The sequence below is a fragment of the Geospiza fortis genome, unplaced genomic scaffold (genome assembly GCF_000277835.1).
Source record: "Geospiza fortis unplaced genomic scaffold, GeoFor_1.0 scaffold396, whole genome shotgun sequence".
Lineage (NCBI taxonomy): Eukaryota > Metazoa > Chordata > Aves > Passeriformes > Thraupidae > Geospiza > Geospiza fortis.
The window spans coordinates 3869921-3896637 of record NW_005054345.1 but is presented as its reverse complement, the minus strand read 5'-3'; the positions used below and the strand labels follow the sequence as shown (position 1 = coordinate 3896637).

At 41.2% G+C, this 26717-nt stretch overlaps 1 protein-coding gene across 1 annotated transcript in view; it reads right to left on the bottom strand.

The window, feature by feature from the left end:
- Positions 1 to 26717, bottom strand: part of FGGY (FGGY carbohydrate kinase domain containing) — a 113918-nt gene that overhangs the window by 47343 nt on the left and 39858 nt on the right. Inside the window, exons 3-4 of the mRNA XM_031058592.1 lie at positions 19340 to 19468; positions 15284 to 15387 (exon numbers count right to left, since the gene is read on the bottom strand). Of these exons, the coding sequence (XP_030914452.1) occupies positions 15284 to 15316 (33 nt within the window). The 5' untranslated portion in view covers positions 15317 to 15387; positions 19340 to 19468. The remainder of the gene's footprint in view (positions 1 to 15283; positions 15388 to 19339; positions 19469 to 26717) is intronic.

Genomic DNA, 26717 nt, shown 5'->3' with positions numbered 1-26717 from the left:
AGTTGAAGACAGAAGACGAGAGGAATCTGAACCTGTTCAGACTTTGAGTCATGAGCTGCATCTATAAATATTTCAGCTGAACGTGTTCACACAGGGACTGTTGCCCTCATGGGTGATGATGCCAGCTCAGACAAGGATTACACCCAGACAGGCAATTCCACCTCACACTTACTCTGTCTGGAGATGGGGGACAATCCTGTGCAAGGAAATGCTGCTTGCTCAGCCCCATCGTTTTGGATGAAATGAGCACTAAGCAGTTCCAAGATTCCTGCTCATTTGACAGGAAAAAAAAAAAAAAAAAAAAGAGAGTTCCACACCTTCTGAAAGGGAGAAGAAGGGAAATAAAGTTCTCTCTGGGCGGGTTTAACCTCAGCGTGTGCTTTATAAAAAATCATACTAATATGTAAGATATGTAAACATTATAGAGCAATCAGAAACAAATGAAAGGATGAATTCAGTTTAACAATATTCAGCTGTGGTGCGACTGCCAGAAGGCACTTTTTGTTATGAATAGATCATTTGGATGAGTTACAGGCCAGACTTGAACCCTGGCGTGCGCTGGGAAAATCAGTGTCAAACTACCTAAGATCAGAAGGTATCAGCAGCACATCTGGCAGCCCACAGAAATGAAAAATGTTTTTAAAATATAAAAGGCTATATAGAACTAAGGTAAATTAAGAAAAGACCTGCTTAAATGCTATTAATATGAGATCTGTAATGTATTTAATTTAGATTAGTCCTTCCCACTTGCCTCTCCCTTTAAAACAAAGGCAGGCAAAAAAAATCCACTTCTGTTATAAAAGTCTACCTGGAAAAAAAAGCAGGAGAGGCTAATTGACAGCTCATGTGAGTGAATCAGAGGAGTAGTGCCTTTAACCCAAGTTCAGCTCTCAGAACTGTCCCTGGCTTCAGGGACAGGACAGAACAGAGACCCTCACAGACAAGCCTCACCTGGGCACCCAGCCATGCCATCAAATGAGCAAGTGGCACTGGGAGATTTGTTTCACTTAGCTCTGTTTTCCTGGACCAGCCATGATGATCAGGCACATGCTTGTGTTTCCTCCTCAGCTTTATGTAAATGTTAGGGCAATCAGAGACAAGATAAAATAAAACACACCATGCTGGAGAGAGCAGTTTTGTGAAGTATGAATTTCAGCAATTTCCTTCCCTAGTTGACACCATCTGTTGGTGTAGGCTTACACAAACTCCTTCAATAAAACTGACAGAGAATTTGACTGTTACCTGAAAAGCAAATCTTTATATTAACAAGGTATATTGTTATATCCATCTTCTGCCATTTTAATTTCTGCTTTTTAATATTGAGTTTCTGATATGTGGCAGCATTCTATTATTGCTATCAGCTTCTCTATTTACTTCCAATATGCCATAGAGAGAGGAAATAATTTATGTAGGACTATTCTTGACTTACACTCACTTCCATAAAGCAAGTTTAATACTTTAAACTTTTAGAGTACAGTCACATTAAAGTCAAAACTTTTTAAGGTAATTATTTGCTAAGGAGTAGCTAGGTCAGAAAATTTGTTTGAAAATCACCTCACTTATCAGCTTCTATAGCCAGAAATTCAGAATAACAGCTGCTTTTGTTAGGCTAAGACAGGTATGAAGAAAAGATCTAAGATATTAATGGAGAGAGCAGAGAAAGAAACAAGGAAAAGCACCATATCAGTCACCAACTAATAAATGCTCTTTACAGTTCTGGACTTTGATCACTGACAAGTCAAATACTTTCATTAACTTTTTTGCTGACTTTTAACTTTCAAAGTTTCTGACTGACTGTGGATTGAGAATACTGACAGCCATTCAATTCAGAGGCTTTACATGGATGCATAAAATCCTGCATTAAGAAAACTGTATCATTTTGCTTCTGCTGACAGATGGGTCTTATAGAGCTACTCGACCCCAACTCTCTGACAAAGAATGAAAGAGATTCATAAAAAAAAAGGAAAGAACTCAAAGGGAAACCCAAGAATGTTTCATTTCTAGGTTTCTGGTTCAAACTTAGGTCACAGTAAGAGCTACTGAATGTGTGATTTAATAACAGCACTTGCTGGTGGCATATAGATATATATATACACATATGTAAACTGGGCAGAGCTGGGGCATGAAATTGTGTTTTCAGTGATCTGATCCTACTCTAAAATTGCCATCCTGGCATTATTTCTCAAGCTTTAAATGGGTTTAAAGCAAAACTTTCCCATAGCTCTGGAGGCTATTTTCTAAGTTAAATGTATGGTGCACCACGTCAACTTCTTAAAATATGTCTATTAGTAGTAGTAATTACATACTAAATGCAATACAGTATTCTAGCTTCAGCCTGATGCAAGATATATTTAAGAAAATAAGGTTTTGGGACACAAGAAATATACTTCAGGACACAAAGGAAATTAAAATTTATTAATATTCCGATTCCTACAGGTCATACACTGCCAGCAATTTATTTGCTTATATTTTAAGCTTAGGTCCCCTGGCCATCATGGGTTTGCTATGCAGCTGCATAGCTCGTGGTGGGCAAGTCACCAGCTCTGCCCCACGTGACAGGCTGGCATCCCCTGAGCCATCCCCAGTGACAGATTTACTCTGCCATGATATTACAACCAGACCACAAAAATCCTTGCACAGAGCTCACTTTATCCCACTGGAAGGATGGAGGTCACACAAGTGACAACAACAACAGAGAGAGGACGAGGACTTTGGGGCTCTGCCTGAGCTCACCCACCCACAGATGGTTTTGGTAACCTGTTTACAGGCAGCTGAAGAATTCTGGCTTAGGAGATACAACACACTTCCATGAATGCCTCACTGAACATGCACCTCATCACTTACTGCCAAGGCTATGCCACAGAGACCTGGAAAATTCAATCCCTGTATTAATTACCTCCTAGACAAAACTCTCAGTACAATCTAAAACTAGGAGACACGAATGAATTCTTGGGGACTACTGTTACCTCTTACTCCAAGTAGTAACCTGTGTGAGAAGGGCAGCAAAATGTGAATGACACACATGCAGAACTATTTCTAATTTTCTAAATTCTCCATAAAACATTAACTGGTCTACAAACTAGAGGCCAAACCAGGTATGTGATTAATGTGCAATAAAGAAACCACACTCCAAGGGCAACTTGATTGCTTCATCTCTGAAAATATTTCAGGTGAGTTATACACTGGGACTATATACTGCACAACCCAGCTCTATATCTAACAAGAATCAATTTGAGTAAAACTTCACAGAGTTTATTAAACATTTGCACAGTTAGATTTTTTTAAAGGCTAAATAAGGAATGGTATTTGAAAAAAAAAATAAAACATGATTTTTAATAAAATAATAGATTGACTCATGATCATTTTAGTTACTCTGTTTTTACTGAGCTTCTACTTATTGGTATAAAGAGGAATTAATCTAGACCAGCAGAAGTAGTTTATATTTACTGGTATAAAGAGAAATTCATCTAGAGAAGGAAAAGACAAGGAAGATACTGGCTCCTAAAAGAGTTAGAACACATCCATTAAAATGTTGTTTAAAACTGACAACAACAAAAAAATCATATTTACCAAAAAATCATCCCTGTTTTACTCTGCTGTATGTTAGAAATGCAACAGATCAGGCAGGGAATAAAGAGGTCAGAGACTGCACTTGTATGAGCAGCTTTTCTGGATATCTGCCATTAAAACCAGTTTGAAGCTGCATTTCTGAGAAAAGCTTCTGACAGGGGATGCTCTGGGGCTGAACTAACTCACTGCTGTGACCCCCTGCACCTCCTGAGGCCCCATTTTCAGGCAGCAGCCAGGTCCAGCTTTTCATCTGAGCTGGCTGTGGGTATTTTTTTCCAATAGGCTGCATCAATTTTCAGCCCAAGGTATGTTTGGTATTAGAATGTCTTAGGGTACAGCCACATGAATAAATTATTATGGGCAAAACTTGGAGGTCAGTTGCCCAGCAAAACCACCTCTACTCATCATCTCTCTGTGGTATATGGTGTGACAGATCCCAGGGACCTGGCACATTGCACAGAAAACCAGGGCCAGGAGTGCTGCTGGGAGTTGCTGACATGGTACAAATACACACTATAGATTACTCAGTTCATTTCTTCATCTGCCCCTACTCTTATTTCACAATCGCACAAAAGGATTTTTAAAATCTTATTTTTGCTTTTTTTTTTTTTTTAAATACCAGTCTTATGAAAGAAGCTGGCAATGATATTAGCTTTAAACATTAACCAGCCAAGCTGGACAACTGATATTTGTTTTAAGTAGAACAAAACTTTTCACATTATAAAATTCTGCATTTTCCTCAGGGGAAAATAGAGCAAGACTAGTACCTACCTCTCCTACTGTAAACTTCTGACTTTCTCTTTTTGTACTCAAACCTTTAAATTCAAAAGCAGACTAAAAAACCAGGAAAAAATGAGAAAATTATACTGGAAGTAAAAAATGCTCTTCATTTTGTTCGCCTTACTATTATCTTAGTAAAAATGGAGAGATGTTAATAAAAGAGAAGCTGAGAGGGCCATGTCTGAATGTGTTCCTCAAGTCCTGTTCCAGTTCTTTGCTGAATTTTACCTGCTGTTTGCAGAAGATGGGAGCTGTAATGGGATGTGAGCATTTGGAATTTGGCCACTTAAAGCACAAGCTAGAAGAGGAGCATGGCTTAATTACAGCTCTGTCAGGAGCACTAATTAACCACCCCACCAGACCATCTGCAGCCACTTTGGGAGAAACAATTAGAGAGTGGAAATATAAAAATCAATGCTGTGGAATAGACACAAAGTTCTCAACCTTCTATGAGACGTTCTGCCAGCAATCTCCTGACTATGACTTTCCCCAGGCACGGAGAGCAGACTCTCAGTTTTCACCCAGGAAGCATCAAAAATCTCTGAGCCCTATCTGTGAAGGTTAGGAGGGTCTAGGGAGCAGTGCCAGATTATCAGGTCACTCAGAGTCACTGATGAGAGGGGTCTCCAGGAGAACAGACAAGTCTATGCACAGTATCTGCCTTGGAACTGTCCCTGGGCACAGACAAAAACAATCCTGGTGTCCTGCACAGAAAGTCTGCACCCCAGTGAAGTTTGTGTTCCTTGTGTGTGAGGTTAAACTCCTGTTTATTCCAGGAAGCAAACCTGGAATTAAGCCTGGGACGACTTGAAAGTTTCAGCTCTGGAAGAAGTTAAATGGGATTGAATGCCGGGGTAATCATTCCAGACTCAGTCAACATCCACCATTTCCTTCTGCCTAAATCAGAGATGCAAGAACTTCAAAAGTCTTGTCAGGGACCCTGACTGAATGCTCAGCATTGCAGCAAACCCTTTAAATTAGATGAATTTTGACTGTTCCAAGCTGAAATGTTCACATCCACTTACTTCTGCTTTTTATCAGCATCCATTAACACTAAGCTTATTTATGTTTCAGCTTGGGAAAGTACACGATGGACACACAGTAGCCTGTGATCCTTTTCTTTGTATTCCCAAAGGTCAAGGTTTCCTTCACAAATTGGTAAAAAAAGACCTTTAATCTGCTAAATTGTTTTCAAAATCCAAAACAGAAAAAAAAGTGTGCCCCCATTTGTGATGGATTCAGATGCTTTTTGCTAAGCACTTAAGCACTAACAGTTCTGCATTGATTTATTTTATTGTTTTATTTAGTGAAATGTCTGGATACAGATATACACATTAACCTTTTTTTTTCTTTTTTGCTTATATTTACTGTGTCGCCTTCCTTGAAATGGGAACTGCAAGTGCTGTGATAAATGGGCTGAAAGGTTGTCTGGTTACCCCATGGCTTCTGCTTGTGTCCTTGCTGAAATGCTGTTCTGGACCCTTCTGCAGCAGTGCTGCTCCATGACTCACTGCAGTTACTTCTGTGCCTCTCAAAACAATAGTTCACTGGGGATCCAGGGCCTCAAATGAGCTATAACCATTTATTTCACCCATTTATTTTTACTTCTCCTCCAGTGATAGATATTCACTGTCACAAAATGCCAGTTTGTGTGAAGATTATAAATCTTCCAGCACAGCCATTTTAACTTTCCTCTTGATAACACTACAGTTTGCTGCTATGGAAAGTTAAATCCCTTAAAGCTCATCACAGTATGAACTAAATCTTCTTGTGTTTAAAACAATAAAATCAAACCCCAAAAGCCATATAGTCCCTCCTAACCTGTTGCTAACAGTGGGCAGTAACAGGTGTCTTAGGGAAGATCATAGAAATACAGGAAATATACAATAATTTACACAAAAAATATTCTCTCAGCCTCCAGTGAGATGAAGTTCAAGCAAATTTGTGTTCTTACCTTCAACCAATACAAGAAACCAAGTCTTCAGAAGTGACTGATACTGCAAACAACCCCCAGTTTTCATGAAGAAAACCTCCATTAGAAAATAAATTAGAAAATAATTATAATGTGCATTAGAAAATAAATTTACTGTAATGACAAGTTACAGACCAGTGCAAGTCTCTTACAAGAACACTGGAGTTTTTAAATCTCAGAATTATTCCTTTAGCTCACAGCTCTTCAATCTTCAGTTCTGGTTCCTAAACAAACATGTCTCAGGTATTATTTGCAGCAGAATCTTATTTTAGGAGACTACTGAGACCTCATCCCAAACTGAAAGGCTGGGAATTGTGCACATGGAACAGCAATGCCACAAGTAGCAAAACAAACTCTACCCCTACATGGCACTTGAAAAAAGCCCTCCAGGACCCCCAGCCAAGCTCTGAGGATTCCCAGGCAGACCCAGTCCTTGTCACTGTGACTGGATGCCCTTCCCACACACCTTAGGGATTTTCTTATTTATTTTTTGCATAATATAGTTCAGTTTTAGAGATTTTCCTTTTTCCCTGTTATCTAAGTGTTCCTTCTACATCAGTGAAGGCCACTACCAACAACAGAATCATGGCTGCAGTTCAGTAAATCCTCTGCAGTACCCCTGGAGCTGGAAGCAGATTCACAATATATGGGATATGCATTCACACACTATTTAAAACATATTTTTAAACATTTGAATAACTAAATGGGTAAATCCTGAGGATCTTACCCCTGTGTTTATTCAGCCTTTACTTACTGAGACAAACTCCCAAGGACAGAGTAAACAGTGAGAGAGGACCTCAGGCCTTCACCCACAGCTATAAACAATGAACTCAGCATAAACTGTGATTCCCAGCTGACACTGGGAGAAAAGCAGCAGCTAATGCTTCTCCCCACTTTGCCCCCAGAGGGATTACATGACAAGAGATTTACTTTCTCCCTAAAAGAGCTTGCCCTATCCAAGATATTGCCCCATTCACAGCAATATCGAACAGCAACAAGGAACTTAGATGAAGAACTACTGATTCATGAGATGATGAACAGAATTGGAAATGGAGGGGAAAAGCCAGAATGAGAGACCTAATGCCCAAAGACTGATGGAATTTGCCTGAGTGGGGGAACTGTTGCTGTTAAGAAGAATAAACAGCACTCCATCTACAGCCCCTTGGCCGTGGAGCCCTCGATACTCAGCACTCCCATATCACACCTTGCACTGGAGAGATCTTTGTCTGCACAGCTTCACTTTGTGCTCATCATGCACGTGAGGGAACCAAGGAAAGGCAATAAATAATCTGACAGAATCACAGAGCAAACCAACTCACTAAACAAAATAAGGGATTTGACTCCAAACTTTCACTATCTTCACTGCAAATAAGGCTAATTCCAAAATTTTAAAACTAACAGAAAACCTTTACGTTTTCATACAATTATTGTATTCCCTCAAAAATTCCATTCCATTATTCCACGGCCCATCTCCTAGAAAAAATCTAGGAGATGACCAAGATTATCCCTTATCATATCTCATTTAATTTATATTTTAGTTATTCTTTTACAGTTACTGGAAGAAAAAGAGCAGAAAATTGTTCTCCCTGAGATCTAGACACACAGACCACGCAGGCTGTTCAGTAAGTTCATGCCTACTCACAAAAACAAGAGAAACAAGGGATCTGGAAAAGTCATTCATTATACATTTGTATGCTTGTGATCTGAGAAAACTCCCCTATGCAGCTCTCCTTGGAGCAGAGCACTCCAGGAAGACACTTGGGATTGCTCAAGACTTTGGGCTTCAGGCCAATCCATCCTTCTGGGTCTAGAGAGAAGTGATCAGATTTGGTTACCCTGCAGCCTTGATGGGAGTGTTGCGCCTGTCAGATCTGATTGCATCACTTTGAAGAATACAGGAAAGAAAAACCAAAAATCTTCTGTTAAAATGAAAGGCTGCTGCTGCTGGTGGACACAGATTAGAATATTGCTACTTAAACAAAAAAGTTGCTTTGTCCTGTCCCCCAGAATGGAGTGATGCTGTAATGTGAACATCAGTGAAGGAAGACAAACATTTAACTTTCCCATAATAACATAATACAGAATACAACCTCCTTCCTACAACAGAAGCAGCAAAATCCCCACATCCTATTAAAATATACAGCTGTTACAGTAAGGAAATGAAGGTCCAAGATGGATTGAGGGCTTGATCTAATAACAGGTAACCAATCCCACACTGCTTTAAGCAGAGGGACCCAAACAAGGGAACCCAATATTTCCAGCAGCCAGAACAGCTAGATCTTTGTAGGGCCAACATAAGAATGGAAGAAGCTCAGTCTCTCTTGCTCACTCTTCCTAAGGCAAAACATGGGGAAAGGAGTGAAGAACAGAGAGGAGCCCTATCAGCAGTCAGACCTGGAAAGCTCAACACACAGACACTGCAGAAAGAAGCATGGAATCATAGAATGATTTGGGTTGGAAAGGACTTAAAAGCCCACCCAGTTCCACCCCCTGCCATGGGCAGGGACACCTTGCACTATCCCAGGTTGCTCTAAGCCCTGTCCAACCTGACCTTGGACACTTCCAGGGATGGGGCAGCCACAGCAAGTACTCTGAAGGCTCAGTACCCCACATCCAACACCCTGATCCTCTGTCAGACAGGGCAGCTTGCAGTGAAGCACAGCATGGAAAGCACTGCGTGAATTGGAATTTTCAAAGATTCAACTGATGCCAGTGAGTTGCCTCTCGAGTATCAGCCTTCATGGTTCTCCAAGCAGAGCATTTTTCAAAGCCTTCTCTCTGTCCACATCTATTATTTGAGTCTTTGAACTCACTGATCTGCTCACAAAAGGCAAGGAGAGTTGAATGTACAGTTTTGTGGGAATATTACTGAGCATTATCTACTTTATGTACAATAGAGATTAAATTGCTTTCAGATACGTTCCCCTGCACAGGTTGATTACCAGCAAGGCACTGGGGTGCAAAACTTTGATGTCTCTGGACTGGCATAGGCTAAATAGGAACATCTCGTTCTCCCCATCACCAAGGCATACCTGAGCTTTGAATTATGCCAGGCCAGGAACAAAGAAATCTTGCTCATAACAAAAACTTTTAATAACTCGCTGAGAAAGCCTCCCTTTCATCTCTGCCAAGCTTTAGGAAAGGCTGGGAGGCAAGCAGAAATAAACATTGTACAGACTCACCACTGCTGGCTCTAAAGTAAACTCTCCAACTTCCTATTTACATTTCAAGATCTTAAGCTTTGTGGTTTACTAGTTCTGCAAGTAAGTGCTTTGGGTTTTGGAGGCTGCCTGCACATGATCTCCCACCACTACTGAAGTCTTCCTAGCTTTTATTAATATAATAGGGAGGTCAGAAAAGCAACAATCTTTTATATGCCCTGCTAGCAGAAATATTTTACTTCTTGCTTTTTAAAAACAAAACAAAGCAAGCAAAGCATACAATGGCAAATTAATGCCAGCAAAGGGGATATTACAGTTGTGTTTGTTTCTTTTTGAAACTGAGGATGCTGGAACATGGAACAAGAGGGTTTCATTAAAAAGGGTGTGGAGGAGTTCTTTGAGGGACAAGTAAAAGAAGGTGGCAATTTTATGCATTTATAACCCTTTTAAGACCATTGGCTAAAAAGGCACCTAAAGAGGCTCTGTGACCTTTTCTACATGAGCCTAAATCTGTGTACACCAAGGACAGGCAACCTGCAACAACAGTTGTGAAGTAAATGTGGTTTTCATTTCATGCAGCCTTCCCTAAATGTAAAACATCTTCATTAGCTGGGAAGTCAGCACTGTGGCTGCTGCCAAACGCAATATAGAAGGCAGCAGAACTGTGCCGAATGAGGACAGAGAGAGGGAGAGGCTCCTGTGACACTCAGCTCTTTCTCCCACCCCAAAGACTCTGCAGGCTTTACAGGGGAGAGGAATATTTAAAAAGCAAGGTGGCAAGTGCTGATCAATTCCATAAAGCCCACACAGATCATCTCCCAAGCTTGCCCAGGCTGCCCCAGCCTCACTCGGTTTGCTTTTGGTTTATTTTTTCCCTCCTGCATTCTCCCGCCCGAGCCTCCCAAAGGCAGCGCCTTCCCCCTGGTCAGCAGAAGGACAGATCGCTGTCCCTGCTGCCGGCTGGGTGGCAGCCAGCTGGCAGGGCTGCGCTGCCCTGGGCTGTGCCCGGTCCCCCCGCAGAGCGCACGTTCCGAGGCGGGGATGCCGGAGGGAGCGAGCGGGGCTCCAGCGCAGCTCTGCGGGCACGGCCCCGCGGGATGGCACCGAGCTGCCAAAGCAGCGCCAGCCTGCTCAGCCCTGCCAGCCCTGCCCTCAGAGCACTGCTCGGAGCCCCTGCGCAGCGATTACCCCGCAGGCTGCTGCTTTAACGACGTGGCATGTTCTGAAGAGGAGACTCCGGTATCAGAGCCAAAATACACTGAATCCACTTGCTGGTCTGGCTCCCACTGAGATTAGAGATCAGGCTCCGAGAACACTTTGAGCCAGCATGTCTCTGCTGTCTCCTCTCCAGGATGTACTGCAAAGGACACGTACTGTGCATGCTCTGGGGGTGGAAACGTGCTTAACACTCTATTTGTGTGAACAAAGCTGGCAGCTCGGGCGGATATTGTGGAGCAAAGAAGCTGTGTTGTGTTTGCCAGTCATCACGAGAATCAAATGAACAAATTTAGAATAAGCAAATTGGGCTGGAGTTCCTTTAGCAGAAAGCACTCAAAGGCTAGTCAGGCTTAGTGAGAGAGAGAATTTGGGATATTCTTCCTGAAATAGTCCATAGTAAACATTGGGACAACAAAATGATCTGCTAATTTTCTGTTCATGTAGTTGCTCTGTGTTTTAGATCATGTATTAAATCTGAAAAAGTAGAAGATAAATGACTCCTGCCTCTCCAATTGAAAAAAATGACTAAATAATACAGTTCAAACCACATGAACATTATCACCCAGGGAAAAAAGAATTGTGCACCAAGCCAGGTGAGTCCATTCCCAATGCCTAGAGTCACAGAAGTAACAAAAACAGATGCAAAACGGGTTGTATCTAAACTTGAAGACATTCCTTGACAATCCTCAAAAAGAGGTGTTGAGTACAGAGAACTGATAAAGAAGGAATGACTAAAGAAGAACACACATCATATCATGAAATGAAGGCAGAAAAAAAATATCAGAGACCCTAGAGATAACAGAACACAAACCTTGTACATTTGGGACTCAAAATACCAACAAATTCACACTTCCCCCATTAATAAGGTAAAATTAGGCCAGATCATGCTCCCATTGAAAGCTGCTCTGCCTTTCTTCAGCTGGGAATCACAAAAGGTGTTGGACCAAGAACAACAAATAGTTTCATGCTGGTACAACTTTGCCCTGCAAAAGCATGCTTGTGTCCAGGATTGGGACATGGAAATACAGAAATCAGTGCCTGAAAACCTCCCGATCACAAAAAGGTTTCAGAAAAAAAAAATTAAAACCTTTAAAATATCCCATAAAACCCTAAGACACTGGCAGGAAGATAGGCTTTTAGGGAAACCAACTACCTTATTCCCAGAAGTTAGGGCATGTCTGTTAGACCCGCGCAAACTACAAGTTAGGAATAACAGGTAAGCTCCTGTTTCAGTGCCTCAAACCTGCTGTGATTTTGCTGGGAAAAACTACTCACACATTTGGTGTAGTCACCATGGCTACACAGGGAAAGGCTCCTGAAAGTTCCAAAGCCAAGTGTGGGTGCTGGAGCTCAGAGCCCCTGCCTGCAAAGCACCATGGCAGTGGCAGCCCACCCAGGAAAGCCAGGGATATCCTCGGGCACAGAGACCAAACCTGCAGGGATGAATCCCAGCCCCAAAACAAGGGACAATCCTTCATGAGTGAAAGAGCAGCTTATTTGCCATTCCAAATGCAAATTCTACCCATGTCTTTTGCTAGGGCAAAGGAGGCAGCAGAGAATCATGTAAAATGCATAACTGTCCAAAAATATTCAGAAAACCATCTTTTCTTTTCCTTTTCCTCATGGATAATGGATGAGCCCTGAAGTGGCAGTGACTTTCAGCAACCAACAGCTCAGACCTGGGCTGGGGTCAATAACCTAATTACAACAAGCATTTTGCTGCTTTCATGAGCTATTCAACAGCAGCATGAAATTCTTTGTGTGCCTCTGTTTACCCCAAACTGTCAGTGGTTAATTCCAAAAGCATATCCTCACTTAAAAATGGTAGTTTCACCACAAATTAAGCTATTATAGCCATGAGTAAAATTAGGTTCCACATTTGTACTTTCTAAAATATCAAAGGCATGATTAGCAAAGTCTTTTGTTTAAGATCTCTAGAGTCCTGGAGGTAATGAAAATTGGGTCAAGGAGCAGTTTCTCTGAAAGTTTAAAGTAAATGCTGTGTTCAAGTCCTGTGACTCATGGAGTACTTGGTCTAGAGAATGGAACTACTGTACCAACACACAGATACCAAAAGCAGTCCCCCTGCCCTGAGCAGAGGAGGAGGAAGGGGTGGAAAAGAAAGGCATTGCAGATGATTTTGAACAGTTTCCTGTTACGGCCCCTTGAAAGAAACCCAGCCGTACTTTCCCCCTGCTTTCTGTTTGCTGAATTTCTCCTGACAGTTGGCTCCTTCGTTTGCCAGAACCACAACAAAGGACGGCCTTGAGTTTCCACACAGGCCATTTTCTCCCTCTCTCGTCTCTGATCATCTCACAAAGGTATTATTGTTGCTGGCTCACTGGGGCTCAGTGCACCTGAGGCACATCAAAGGCACTTTTTAATGCCCGCCTGACCACACAGGTCTCTCTCCCACTGCATTAAATTAAACTCGATGATTAATCTCTGTAGCCCTCAGGGTCCCTTGGTGCATACGGAGAGAGAAAATATATATTTCTATCAAAACACAAGTATAATATACTTTCATTTTATAGCCCTAATTAAAAAAAGGAACAGCTAATTTTGGCCAAATGCAGCTGCATATAGGTCTCAGTAAAACACAAATACAACTGCTCTGTGTGCTCCATGCTCACTTCATGCAGCCTGTTCAGGTAATAGATAAAAGAACAGAAAACTAAAATCCTTTCACAGATTAGATCCAGAGAAGTTTAGAATTTACTTATTGTCTGCTGGCTAGAGATTGTTATACCCCTCCCTGTGCAGATGGGTGAAGGCAGGCAGTTAAGGAAATGATTATAAAATGCTGAGTAGGTAGATTTAAGTAAAAATCTACTTAAATCTAGCAAAAACTGCACAAGCATCTATTCCTGAGTTTGAACAGAAGTGTTTAAAGGCCTTAAAAGGTTCTGCCTCGTGCAGTCTGTGTTCGACTTTGGGGTTGCTTTGATGACAGAGCATCAACATGGATTTTATCATATCCCTTTTGCTACATTAGCATATTTAATGAAGCCACAACTCTCATGGTTGTGGAGAGCACAGACAAAACATGTTAATATTGATGTGCCATGCTCGAGTTTGGGAAGTTGAACAATCTACTGTTGTGAACTGGGTGTATGTTAGAACCTACCAATGTACAAATATCAACCATTAATAAAAAAACACACATATGTCCTCCTCCAGGGCTGGTTGTGCTAAAGGAATGAGCCTGAGCCAGCTGACCCATGTCCAGCTACCCAACACTGCCCTTAGACCTCTGGGGGAAGCTGCCTGCAAGCTCCTCAGCTCACTGCAGTCCAGTACTATGTCTCTATTAACTCATTTTAACAATTCAAACTAACTCAGCTAAATGAAACAGGTTAGCAAGAGTTCACCCAAACAGCTTCTACTGAAGGGGCAGAAATCTCCATCAAAAAAACCAGGAAATAATGGAAGCGGGCTTGAAGGGTGGCCCTTTCCCTGAGGGTGCCCCACCTGCCCTGGGACAGACAGACAGGTACCAGTGGAATTTTTCAAAGACAGAGCAAGCCAAGAGTGATGGAGTTTAAAGCTTGAAACTTTTGTTTAGGAAGAAACCAAAATATATTCCAGTTGGTCTACGGGATTTAAGCTCAATGATCTGCTTCACAATAGTGGGATTATTCATGTCTTTAAATTCAATCACGTGCTAAAATGCTTTGCTGAGCGACAATCCACGTGATATGATCACCATTTATTCATGCTCAAGATCACCATGGATTCATGCTGTTACTACAGAGACAACTTAACTTATTGTTAAGCCTGATGTTTTATTATCAGCCTCCTTCTTATTCTCTCCTGGAGCTTTCTCCATGAAGCATGTCATTCCTCTCCAACACCTCTAGCACTCCCAGTGCCATTTGCTCCTTTTGGAAAAATCCAAGTTCTAATCATTCTAAATTTAAGACCAAAATGAGTTTTAAATAAAAAATGTGGCAGAAAAGGGTACTTATCTAAATGGAATGCTCTCAGACTCATACATTTTAAAACAGTATAAATTTCAAAAGCAGACACTAAATTTTAATTGCAATCTCAGAGAAAGCTTTTGTATTAATTCACTGAGAAAAATTAGCAAAGTGAAAACTGCTTATTGGGGGGTTTTCTTTCTTTTTAGTCATGATATGTCTCATAATTCTATACACCATGGCAATTTTCAGAGGGAGAAGGATTTATTTTGATTAAGGGAGGAGGTGGGGGAGCAGGGCTGTGACTGAAGATGGGCACTCCTTCTCCAAAGACACTCTTCTGTAACACATTAGTGATAGGCTTGTCACAGATAACTCAGGCTCAGGCTTTGGCTCAGATTTCAGGCTGCTCTTTAAGCCACTCTGGCATCGTGGTTTTTACTTTCCATGTCATTTTTCAGTATTGATTTCTACTACTATTAAAGTTCTTGCTTAATAGCAAATGCACGGTAATTTATAATTAATATCCAAAGGTAAAGATAGAGTTACCAGAAAAAAATTCAAGGAATAAAGATTGGGGTGAGAAGGACAAAGGTCAATTTTCCCTTCAAAAACATAAGTTAGTAAATTCTGCACCAATGAGGATGACACATACAACCTACCCCCATGTGGCACGAAGATGTTCCACAGATCATAGCGACTCGGGATGTAATGGGCTGGTTCTCACATGGAAGGTTGTGTCCTTTCACATCTGCTCCAATTACTCCTATTAAAACAAAATTAAAATTCTCTGTTAAAGAAGAACAAGCCACCCTGCACCAAAAAGACCTTTTCTGCACTCAAATAATTGCTGAGTATCTCACACCACTGCCACAAATTAAGAAAGTCTACTTAGCCAACAAAGGACATAATTTGATCCATCAGATTAAAGTATTTATTCCAAAATAAAGGACCCAAGATGATTTCTTATAAATACAAGTCTATCATCATGATTTTCAAGTGTTATTTTACCTGACATTTATTCTCTTAGGTAGCTCACTGACATGCAGAATAAAAGTGCCCTGCTGTACTGGCAGGCTGCAGATGTGTTTATTTGTTCACAGTTTATCATGAACATCCTGGATGATGTGTTTTGTCAGGGGATGAGTTGGAGAAAGGGGTAACTTGGCAGGAGACTGGAAGGCTGCCAGCTTTGTTGTCTTCACTGCTGCTGCTGTTCTGTCCATGTCAGAACCATCTAAAGGCAGATTTTTCCTCCCCCTCAGAGCTTGGCTCTGAGGAGCACCAAGTCAGCACCACTCAGTCTGCAGCAGAAAATACACCCAGGAGATGCCAGGCCGACCTATAGCTGAGCCTCAAACACATCCCATCCTGCTTGAGTCACTCCAGGGGAGGCTACAGAGGCAATCTGCCCTCTCCTCCTCCTCCTCTTCCTCTCCCAGGCTGCATCCTGGCACCACATTGTGCTGCACTCAGCAAAATGCAGCAGCCAACAAGTAACATTTTTACATTGCACTTTTCTTTTCTTAAACATTGCTTTTCATCTGGCAAGCTGGTCACTACACTGTGCACTTTCATCTGCAAAACTCAATTTGGAGACCAGTATGTCAATACTGATAAAAAAAATCCCCTTCAACTCCCTGTAGAAGGATCAGGAAAACAACTGCTATATGTTGTAAAAGATGCCAAGTGTTAGGGCTGCTTCATATCCTACATTTCATTAACACCCTCTTGTTTAGATCACTGCTGCAATGCTCTGTTATCAAATCAGTCTGGTGGGGTTTCTCTCACTGAGATCACCATGGTTATCCTGGTATTACCATGGTTGGAAGTCATCTAAATCATCAGAAAATTAAGGGCTACCATTTTAAAGTCTTAAAAAATCCATCCTCAAGTCCCTTTACCTAAACTGACTTGTAATACGAACTCCTAAAGAGAGTTAGGAACAACAAAAAGCTAAAAGTAAGGCTTCTCCTTCATGTTTTATTTTTTCACTGCTCCAACATAATGAATGCATATTGGGAATTTTGGATAGGGTTGTCTACAAGGCAAATTCCTGTACTAAGCAAGACCGTATTAGAATTTCTTGAGTTAAAAATACTGCTCATACTTGAGAGGGAAGAAATCTATTAAACTAAATAGTCAGCATATGCTGCAAATGTATTTTCACAAAAAATATAAAACTGAAAAGATCTTTTTAATTGCTAAGAAAATATGCCTTCTGCAAAACTGGAATTATGGCTTTTTTTGGAATTTTAGTCAGTGGCTTCACCAGTGTTTAGAATTGTTAGAGTCCTCCTATTTGTGAGTAATTAAAGTCAGACAGCAAATAAGTCTGGAATATTGGCTAAAAGTTGTATAATTGCTGTTATAAGTCATGTTCACCTTTAGCTTAAGTGGAACTTTTCATAGTCTGAGGCAGATTCAAAAGCAGAGGCAGATTCAAAAGCAGAGGCTGAGAACAAGAAGTCTGTGCACCACACAGAACAGAGGAGAGCTTTTTAGGAAGGCAAGCAGTGCTTAGCAATGTGCACTTCTGGATCTCTTCCACAGTGACATGGTATTTTAGACACTGCACCATAAATCATCTCCTTTTGTTGAAACAATGCTGATGCCTTTTGAAAAGGTGCAATGTAAACAGCATTTTTACGAGGCCAACCCCACAAGCCTGGGCTGCCATCCTCACAGTTCTATCTGTACACTCTCTGAAATTAGTACAGTAGGTCAAAATGCAAGATATAACTGCTTGGCTCTGAAATCCTCACTTTTCCATAAGACGTATCAGATGGACTGATCCAGGAGTCACACATGACCTCCTCAAACATACACACTAAACAATTCTTTACCTTATTATACTCAAAGCTTTGAAGCCTTCATAAACTTCAGGAACCTGCTCAGCCAAACCACACTTCACATCCAGCCAAGAGCAGATCTGAGCTGCATCAAAAGTTATTAACACTGCAAACAAGATGTCCATCACATCATCCTGGCTTAGCCTGCAGGATATTTTCTTTACAGATATCTGCACTCTTCGAGTCTCCTTTCGCCCCTGCTGTCACTTCTGCTATCAAAATATTTTTATTTTTGCTATCAAATCTTTTAAATTTTGCTGTCCTTTCTACTAAGTTTCCACATCATTTCCAATACATTTAATACCCTTCCCAGATTCAAGAATTGTGAGTTCCACTGTAAATGCTCCTCTTGTCCCAGACTGCAATGAGCTACGGTGTGATTATCATGCAGGGTCTCCCACTATCTTCCCTCTGTAACAACAACCTGTGTGTTGGTTTTCTCCTCCTGGCAATCATTCCAGGAGTCTGCTGGTGTTTGTGGTGCCATCTGGGAAAACATATTCAGATTAGCAGACTGTCTTTATCCACTGCAGCCCTTTCCTGAGGGATGCCAGTAGCTGAGTGTTTCTAATGTCAGAGTTTCTTTTCACAAGTCTGTATCAAGGAATAGACAGTTGCCCTCTATTCTTTTTAAAATTCAATTGATTGAGTTCAGCACATGAAAAACTGGGCAAACTTTTTGTGCTCTGGATCCATAATGATGCCAATTAAATAAGGACCTTCCACTGCCACTTTCACATGCTCTGTGCAAGTGCACATGCTCTTGCCCAGTTTTGCAGCAAGTTCATTCTTTCAGGTCAGATTATTACTCTGTTCTTTTCCAAGAACACAGAATTGTCAAGGCACAAAGTTTTAAACACATTTTTATACAATTAGGAGACTGACAGATATTTTTAAGCCAGTCACAACACACCTACAAATATGGCACTGAAGCTCAAGTCTTCCTTTTTGCAGACAGATCTAATCCTTTCCAGGTAGCAAGAAAAGCAATCTCCATGATTATTCAACCTCACCAAAAGCAAAGTAAAGGGATTTAAACACTAAAAAAGTTCCAGGCCACAGTTTCTAGAAGGACAAATGAGATTTTAAACAGCAAAAAACATTTGAAACAAAACTGGTAGTTTAGCACCTAATCATATTTCAGTTAGATCTAGTAAAAAATCCTCTGATGAGCAATAGAGTTCCATTAAAGAGTACTGTTTCAATAACACTGAAACTTCTTGAGGTAAGACTGTTTTCTAAACCAGCAAACTAAAAAAACCCTCAATTTCCTGCTGCGAAAGTTACACTGAATCTCTTATTAACAGTATTTGGACAAGGCCAAACAGCACAGTAAGAAAATGAACTTGCTTGGCCTCATCAAATGTATTTCAGAAAAGATGAACCAGGGCTGAACATAAGAATATTGGGCTGGAAAAGAAAAAAAGTCAAAGTACCAGACCTTTAGGTTTTGAATCATGCATCACTTCTAAAGTTAGTAAGAATCCTAACTGTGAACAAGCCTCAAACATGAGGCTTCTCCCTCAGAATGGTTGTTTTATTCTTGCCTATCCCCAAAGTTTTGAGCAAAAGAAGATGCAAACTCTCAGCATGTTGGCATTCAAACACCACGACGTTTCAGTCAAAAGTGGAACTAGCAGAAATCAACAAATAATTTGCAAAACCAGCTGAAAAGACATATAGCAGTGATATATCCTCTTTCCAGAAACAGATTTGCAGTGCTGGTAGTTATTGTGAGGATTTGGGGTTGTTTTTAAGAATACATCAGAGAAACGGCTGGATAACAACAGTTTGTGACAGAAATGGCTTTCTGAAATGAATTCAACAATTCCTGTCTCCAAGAGCAGTGAATCTATGAGTGAGTACCTAGTCCTCCAGCATGTGCATCAATGAGAGATGCTGCCACTGCAATCCCTTCGGGGAGCCCGAGCTCTTCCGCAGCGCCCGCTGTCAGACCTTTCCCAACAGCCTCTCCAGGAGACAGGACGTGGTTTCCTGGGCAGACACAAGACAAACCAAACACCTGTCAATTTACTAAACAGAAAAACAAACGTGTGTGTTGTTGCAGGAGCTCCCTTCCCCCCCCTCCAGTGAAGTCTCGTATCTATAAAACAAAGAAGTGCATCACAGAGCTCTGTGTGATGGAGTATCTTTCATTATCTGGCTACAGATTAAACACAACTGTGCCAGATCAGGCCATCCCGTGGCAATTTAGGAGTTCAAAAGCATTCAATATCCTATCTAGCCACAGAGAAAGATTGCACCACAAGCAATTAAATTCTGCTTGGCACCTCTCCAGGAGATATGAAATGCAGAAATCCCAGGTTCTTGTGGAAGGTGCTGCCTGCAGGCATTCTCTGGGCATGGAAGAAGATTCAGCTCAGTCTGTGTTCACAAATGAACACTGCACCTGTTGCACAAGGAATGCACAAGGAACTGGCCAATTTTTTCTTTCCATTTCCATCCTTTCCAGCAGTTCTGCTAGGAATAAGGTGGCTATAGCAACAGAAACTCTGAAAAAGAAACTGGCTTAAACAGCAAATTCCTCCAGTTGCAGCTGTATTTCCTCACAGACTTAAATAATCCCTTTCTGAGCCTTCTCTGGCCTGTGGAGTATGAAGAAGACAAGAACACAACCCTGCCCTCCCTGCCCTGTCACAGGGAGCCCAGGGGCAGGTCCTGCCATAACACACACCCAATTTTGTCTGAGCTCAGAAGAACAAATCTAGATTCTTTCAAGTATCAGAATTTAGGGACACCCCCAAGAGCCTCCTCTCAGCCTGCCACAGCTGGAGCAGTGAGACTGAGCTCCTGGGACTGCACACACTTCCATATTTATCCAAAGGTTTGGGGGTGACCTCAGACCTCCCTGCCAATGCCAGGGCTTTTAGTACCTACCTGAAGTGTTTACTAAATTCAACAAATCTGGGCAGAGTTGGCAAAATTCCTCTTTAAAATAAAACTACTATTTTCACAGTCAATTTTATTGAGAATGTTACCCCTGAAGCATGTTCTGATATGTAGAAAGGACATGAAACATCCTCCAACAGACATTAAGTAAGAGGAATAGCATATCATAAAATATCAGGAATACACTAATTTCCACGAGCATAAACTTCTAGAAATGCAGTAATACAAGCTTAATTTTTGATGGAAAGGTTATGATAGTAAATTTACAGGTCTTCAGTTTTAGATATCAATTAGATCTTTGCTGTAAATTATGTTGGTTCTTCATTTTTAAAAGCTACATTCTCCCTCTGCCCACTTCCTGATGGATGCAGCGTATGGAGCATTTTGGGATCAGCACACACAACTTCACAGTTGCTCATTTCTCCAAGAGTTTCTGTTCTATTGACAGCCACACATCACTGCCCCTGAAATTCCAGGCTGAACCTCACACTGGAAATTTAAAACAAGTCTGTGCAGCCAAAACTGTTGCACTTGACAGTGGGTTCATATTCAACACTGGGGGCAGTAAGCAAACCTCATCATTAAGCTTTATACAGAATGACATGAGAACATTAAGTCACCTCCTCACAGGAAAAAAAAATCTGTGTTTTATTACTTCTGCATTTTACTAGTTACTTACTGTAAAGTTAAAACACTGTCCTGGCCTTTCCAAGAGATGTATTGTTTACATTTTCCCCCAATAAGCTGGAATGCAGGATATTCCTCTTTAAGAGATTTTTCTAGTAACATTTCAGGTTTTTTAAAGACATTGGAGCAAAATACCAAAGCTGTCTGCTTCTCCTGACATTCAAAGACCCTGCAGGTGGAAGGAAGTTCAAAAGAGTTCATGCAGCTAAACCCACATCTTCTTCTTCTTCAGAATCAATTGCCTGACCTGAAAGCACAACCATGGTGTATATACAACATGAGATTAAATTAATCTGAAATAAAACCTCTTTCCAGGCATGCCATTCCATGGTTGGCTAGTTTATATCAGTCATACCAGTCAAACACTTGAGTGTGTAATTATTATGTAGTTATACTCCATTTTAGAGATCAGGGCTATTATCTGACAAAATCTTTTCCTACCAGGTTCTCAATTACTGTATTTCTAGATAATAAGCACTAAGGGAACAATTTTAGAGATAAAGATAATCCTCTCCTCTACAGCAGCACAAGAAAATGACCTTATAATTCCTTTGGTACTGGTTATTTATCAGAATGACCAGCAGCAATGGGCATAAAATGTGTGTGAGGACATGCAGGGATGGAGCTCTTGTCATTTGGAGAGGCAGCATAATCATCTTGTATTTTAAATAAAATAATTAACAGTATCTGCCCCACATGTTTTAAAAGTCAAAGTATGCCTGAAAAAGTATTCAGTGGCTGAAAGCACTTCTCCACAGCTGGGAAGGGAGAGCAGTCAGAAGTCATCCATGGCAGGCATTGCAAAGGGGAGTTCTGGGTCACCCAGCAGCCAGGGAGTGCAGGACAGAGAAACTGAGTGCACAAGGAAAGGATTCTCACTCTGCCCCTCTCCTTCACCCTCCCAGCTCTACAGAGCAAGGAAAGCTCTGCCAGGCGCATAGGAGATGTTCCCAAGGAGTTCTGTGAAGGGAAGGAGCAGGCTCTGCATGGGCACTCCTTCTGTCATCAGGAATTTGCCTCCCCACCTATACAAGTGTAAGTCAGTGTGGAATGGACACTCTGAGCCTTCACTCAACCACATGGGCACAGGCCTGGGAAGGGAATTATCATTCTCACAGTTCAATCTTCAACAAAAAGCTAGAAAACTCAGCTAAGCATCACCAGGCTTAGCATCTATAAGTGTAAAGCTATTCAATGGTAAAATAAGGAAACACAAATACCAACCAATAAGAAGACACAATTAAAAGTGAAGTTTTTGATACAGACTGTTTTCCAGTACTAGACTGGGAGGGAGCAGATTCTCACTTGAGCAAAACACAGCAGCTTTAGAAGCCCAGGGGCAGCTACCCTGAACTTAAAGGTATTCTACAGCTACACCCCAGCAATTCAGCAGCAGGTGCTGCCACCCTCAAATCCGACCTGTCGGGGGGGAAAGAACTTGTGGGAGGGGAGGCAGGGAGGGAGCGAGGGAGGGAGCGAGGGAGGGAGCGAGGGAGGGAGAGAGAGCTGCCTGCACAGAGGCACGCAGTGAGAGCAGGACAGGAGCTGCATAAAGGAGGCACTGAAAGGCCTGAGACTCCTCAAGGCTCCTGCCAAAGTAAATGTATCGAGTCTTTTGTTGACAGTAGTCTCCTGTGCAAGTCATTTACCTTTGCTATAATGACTTCCAAAATTAGAGCTAACCAAACAAACCCATAATGGCCGAAGCTGGAGGACTTTCTGTTTCACATTGGTGCAGCTGTTTCACTAATGCAGTGCCTTAATCCACAACCTTTCATTTGGGACGAGACATGCTATTTCCAGCTATTTTTTCCCCTATAAAGCAGCCAGTTTACAAAAGGAAAAAACCGTCTGAATCTCTTCCTTCTCTTTTATCCTTCTTCGAAGACTGATGTTAGAGTTTGCTGTGATCAAGCTTTGTTTAAAGAATTTATGTGCTACCAAAGACCCTCAACCTTTTTAGGTGCTTCCCACAGGAACCAGCTATTTACCAGCCACAACACGAGGCAGATAATGCATGTTCAGTCAACTTTAGTGATCCAAACTCACTGTATTGGCTCACTGATATTTAACAAAATGAGGTACTTCAGGATGTAGCCCCTTTTCAAACTAAAGCTGAGAGCAGCCGGGGTGCAGCTGACTCCAGCACAGTTTTTCATCTATATTGCAGAACAGGGCTGCACTTTGTATATTTAACTGCGTAAGTGCATAAAAATATGAAAGGAAGAAAATTCAAAGGAGATGTCCCTTCACTGAGACCCAAACAAACCTGAATTTGGATATAACAATCCCTTGCCGAAATGCCAGCAGCCTCAAATAGAAACACAACCCAAGGGTACATCCCATCCCCATTTCACACCCCCACCCAAACTGAACAATTAAACTGCCTTCTGATTTAAAGGACAACACAGAAAACAGATATCCTGTTAAATAAGTGATAGAGAACATGCACTGAAGTTATCTCGTTAAACAAAACAGGGCTGAACAGGCATCAAAGGAGACAGGACCTTAGTAAAAAAAAAGCATGGCCCATCCAAATATAATAAGAAACATAAGGGATTTTCCCCCTTCATGTTCATTACAGAGCATGCAGATAATCTCCACTTTTTGTGTTTCATAATAATTCTCACAATGCCAAAATCTGGGATATACAAGGAATCTCAATAAATAATATACACTATCCCAACCCTATCTCACACACAATATGTTATCAAATATCCCTCTCAATTAAAGGCAATACTCACATTTAACTGAGATGTGCATGGCTGATTTTTTAACAATTTTTACCCCAGCTGAGTAGCAAAAATAGGACTAAGATCAGAAGGAAGCAGAATAATGATGCTGACTGTGAAGTTATAATACTATTTTTTTCTTAGGACTGAATGCATGGTGGTTAAAAGATATTAAGAACAGTGAGATTTGGGGCTTTTTTAACCTCCAAATAACCTCCATAAAACTTCCTTGTCAGCTGTTAAAGACTTCAGAATTTTCACCGAGGAAAACCAAAACAAATTGTGATATTTATACGCCAGCTTATTTAAAAGTGAGGAAAATGGTTAAACAAAATCACTTTGGCTTCCTTTGGTTCAAAATTCATCTCTGTCTACACAAGCTGCCACAGTAGCTTGAGGCAAATCTAATTTGGGGCCTTTCCATCCCACTCTCCCAGAGAGCCTTTGGCTGAACTACATCTCCACTACCTAATGTGTAAATACTTCAGGCAGATGTATTAGGCTGCTAAACTCTGGCAAAATCAAATCAGGCACATCCTGCTTCATTAAGCTGAGCACAAATTGGTCAGCAAAGCAGAGGTGCCTACTTCAACAGAGGCTGCTTGGCTTTTTTGGCCCAAGGAATGGGAGCTACTCCATGTATAAATTAGAAGCTTTCCTGGTGGAAGGTCAAAAGGAAAAAGAAATTCTGCACCATTGGAGCAACAGGCACGTTATGATGGCTGGGGTTGAGTTTTCTTTGCTAGACTGCAGTGAGACAGTGCAGAATGAATGTGTCCTGCCATGTGTGGTTCACTGCTCACTGCTGAACTGCATCTGGCTGTAAAACACAGAGATTTGATGTCTTACTAAAGGTACAGAATGTAGTAACTTGATGTCTTACTAAGTAATTAGAGGGAATGCACTCACATCCAAATTCAGCTACCTGAGCTCAAGTTTTCCCTTGCAAGCAATAATTTCATTAGGCAATTGACATTTCTGTTTGTCCTTCAGCACAATATTCCTCAGAGTCTCTCTAGATACAAAAATCCATGCAGATAGCAGGACTATTGCTCTACTTTCAGAGTTGCTCTGCTCTGGTACAGTACGTTGCTGACTGCAAAGGCAATTCAGCTTGTATTAACCATGGATTATTACTTAACAGATTTTTTTTTTGTTTTACTGGATGTTTTTTAACAACTCACATGATAGCAACTCCTCTTAGAATAAATAATTATCCCTTTTTCTGAAATAAATGCCAGACCAAAAATAATCTCGTCAGTTACTGAAAGGAGACTTTTAAATCTTTAAGCCAAGCTTATTCCCTACAACATTCACACAGTATCCAGTTTTAATATCCATACTGAGAAGATACTGATGCACTGTAAACGAAAGGAGTTCAGAAATGAGCCAGGAAAACTATTGCAAGGATTGAGAAGTATGACAGTTCACCCAAGAGTTTTGGGGGCAAACCACAGTGTTTTCCTTGATCATAGGAAATTTGAGTCTGTGCAGGTCAAGCGTGGCCCTACGGTCTGCCAGGCAGGAGTAGGAAGTTAAATCAGATGAAAAATCAAGTGTTCTTTAATTAATTCATTAATTTCGAGACATGACAGCAACTAACAATCAACAACCTTTCAGTCTGAAGTGGGCTCTCCATCACAGGAAATTATAAAATCAAGATTGGTTCTAAGATACACTTTAAACTACTTAAACATTAATTTTAAGGAGTCCAACAGCCTCTGACTTGCAGGAAGTTAGCAAATTGTTTGAAATAGCCCTTCTGATTTTGTGAATCCTGACTCATAAAGCAGACAGCACTGTTTTAAAAGTTATCTCAGCAGGAGGCTGAAGCCTAAAAAAAGATGAATAACAAATCAAGACCAGGGAGAAGAAGAGTCAGGTAAAAAGAAGGAATGACCCAGAACTATTCTGAGATCTATTTTTCCTTTTCTTTTTTAGGAACAGTATGAAAAATAAGGAAGGAGGATAATATCTCAGAAATTTTAATATTGAACAATTACAATAGGCCCAAGTGTACTCAAAGCTTCTATGAAACTTAAACCCAGAAATTCAACGAAAAAGCTCCTAGTTTTCATACTCCAAAGTTCCCAAGACCCCAGTGTTGCCAGAGCAGAAGTAAATATGATTCCCCAGGCAGGCAGAGTCTGGGACCAGAACTCTATGAGTGGACAGTGGGATATTTCTTTATTACTATTTTTTAAAAGACCTAAACTTTTACAAACTTTTAGCTATGAGGGATGGAGGGACAGCACACAGCACTCCTCACTTCTTAGAGCAGAGAGGAGGAGGAGTGGAAAGGAACCACCTGCCAGCAGGACTCAAGCTGATGATAAGCAGGGTGAATGATGGGTCCTTTCCTGGTGGAAAAGGAATGGAAAATGTCACCCAGGAAACATCCTGGAGAAACTTGAGCCACCTGATCTCAGCTCAGCCTGTTCAAGAACAGTTATTGGAAAGAGGAACAGTATCCCAGACTGGACAGTAAGGAGAAGGCTTGGAGGTGGAGGGGGCAGATTTTACCCATGAGTTTATCAATATCTGATGGGAGGGAAGGAGTAGAGATCAGGGAGAAAGACCCTTCTCAGTGGCCCCCAGTGACACTACAAGTGTGACAAGCACAAACTGAAATACAGCAAATTACATTTAAACCAAACAAAAAAAAAGTTTTTATTGTGGAGAAGTGGTCAGGACAATGGAACAGGTTACAGATTTCAGAATCTCCACCTTTGGAAATACTTAAAACTCAACAGGACACAGCCCTGAACAACCTTCTGTAGGTGACCCTGCTCTGATCATTTCAAGATGGCCCTTCTAATCCCAATGATCTGGGTGATTCAGTGATCTCAAGATGGAAAAAGTATAAAATAAAACAGAAGTCACAGGAGTGTGGAGCTTTTCTAAGGAAAAGCCCA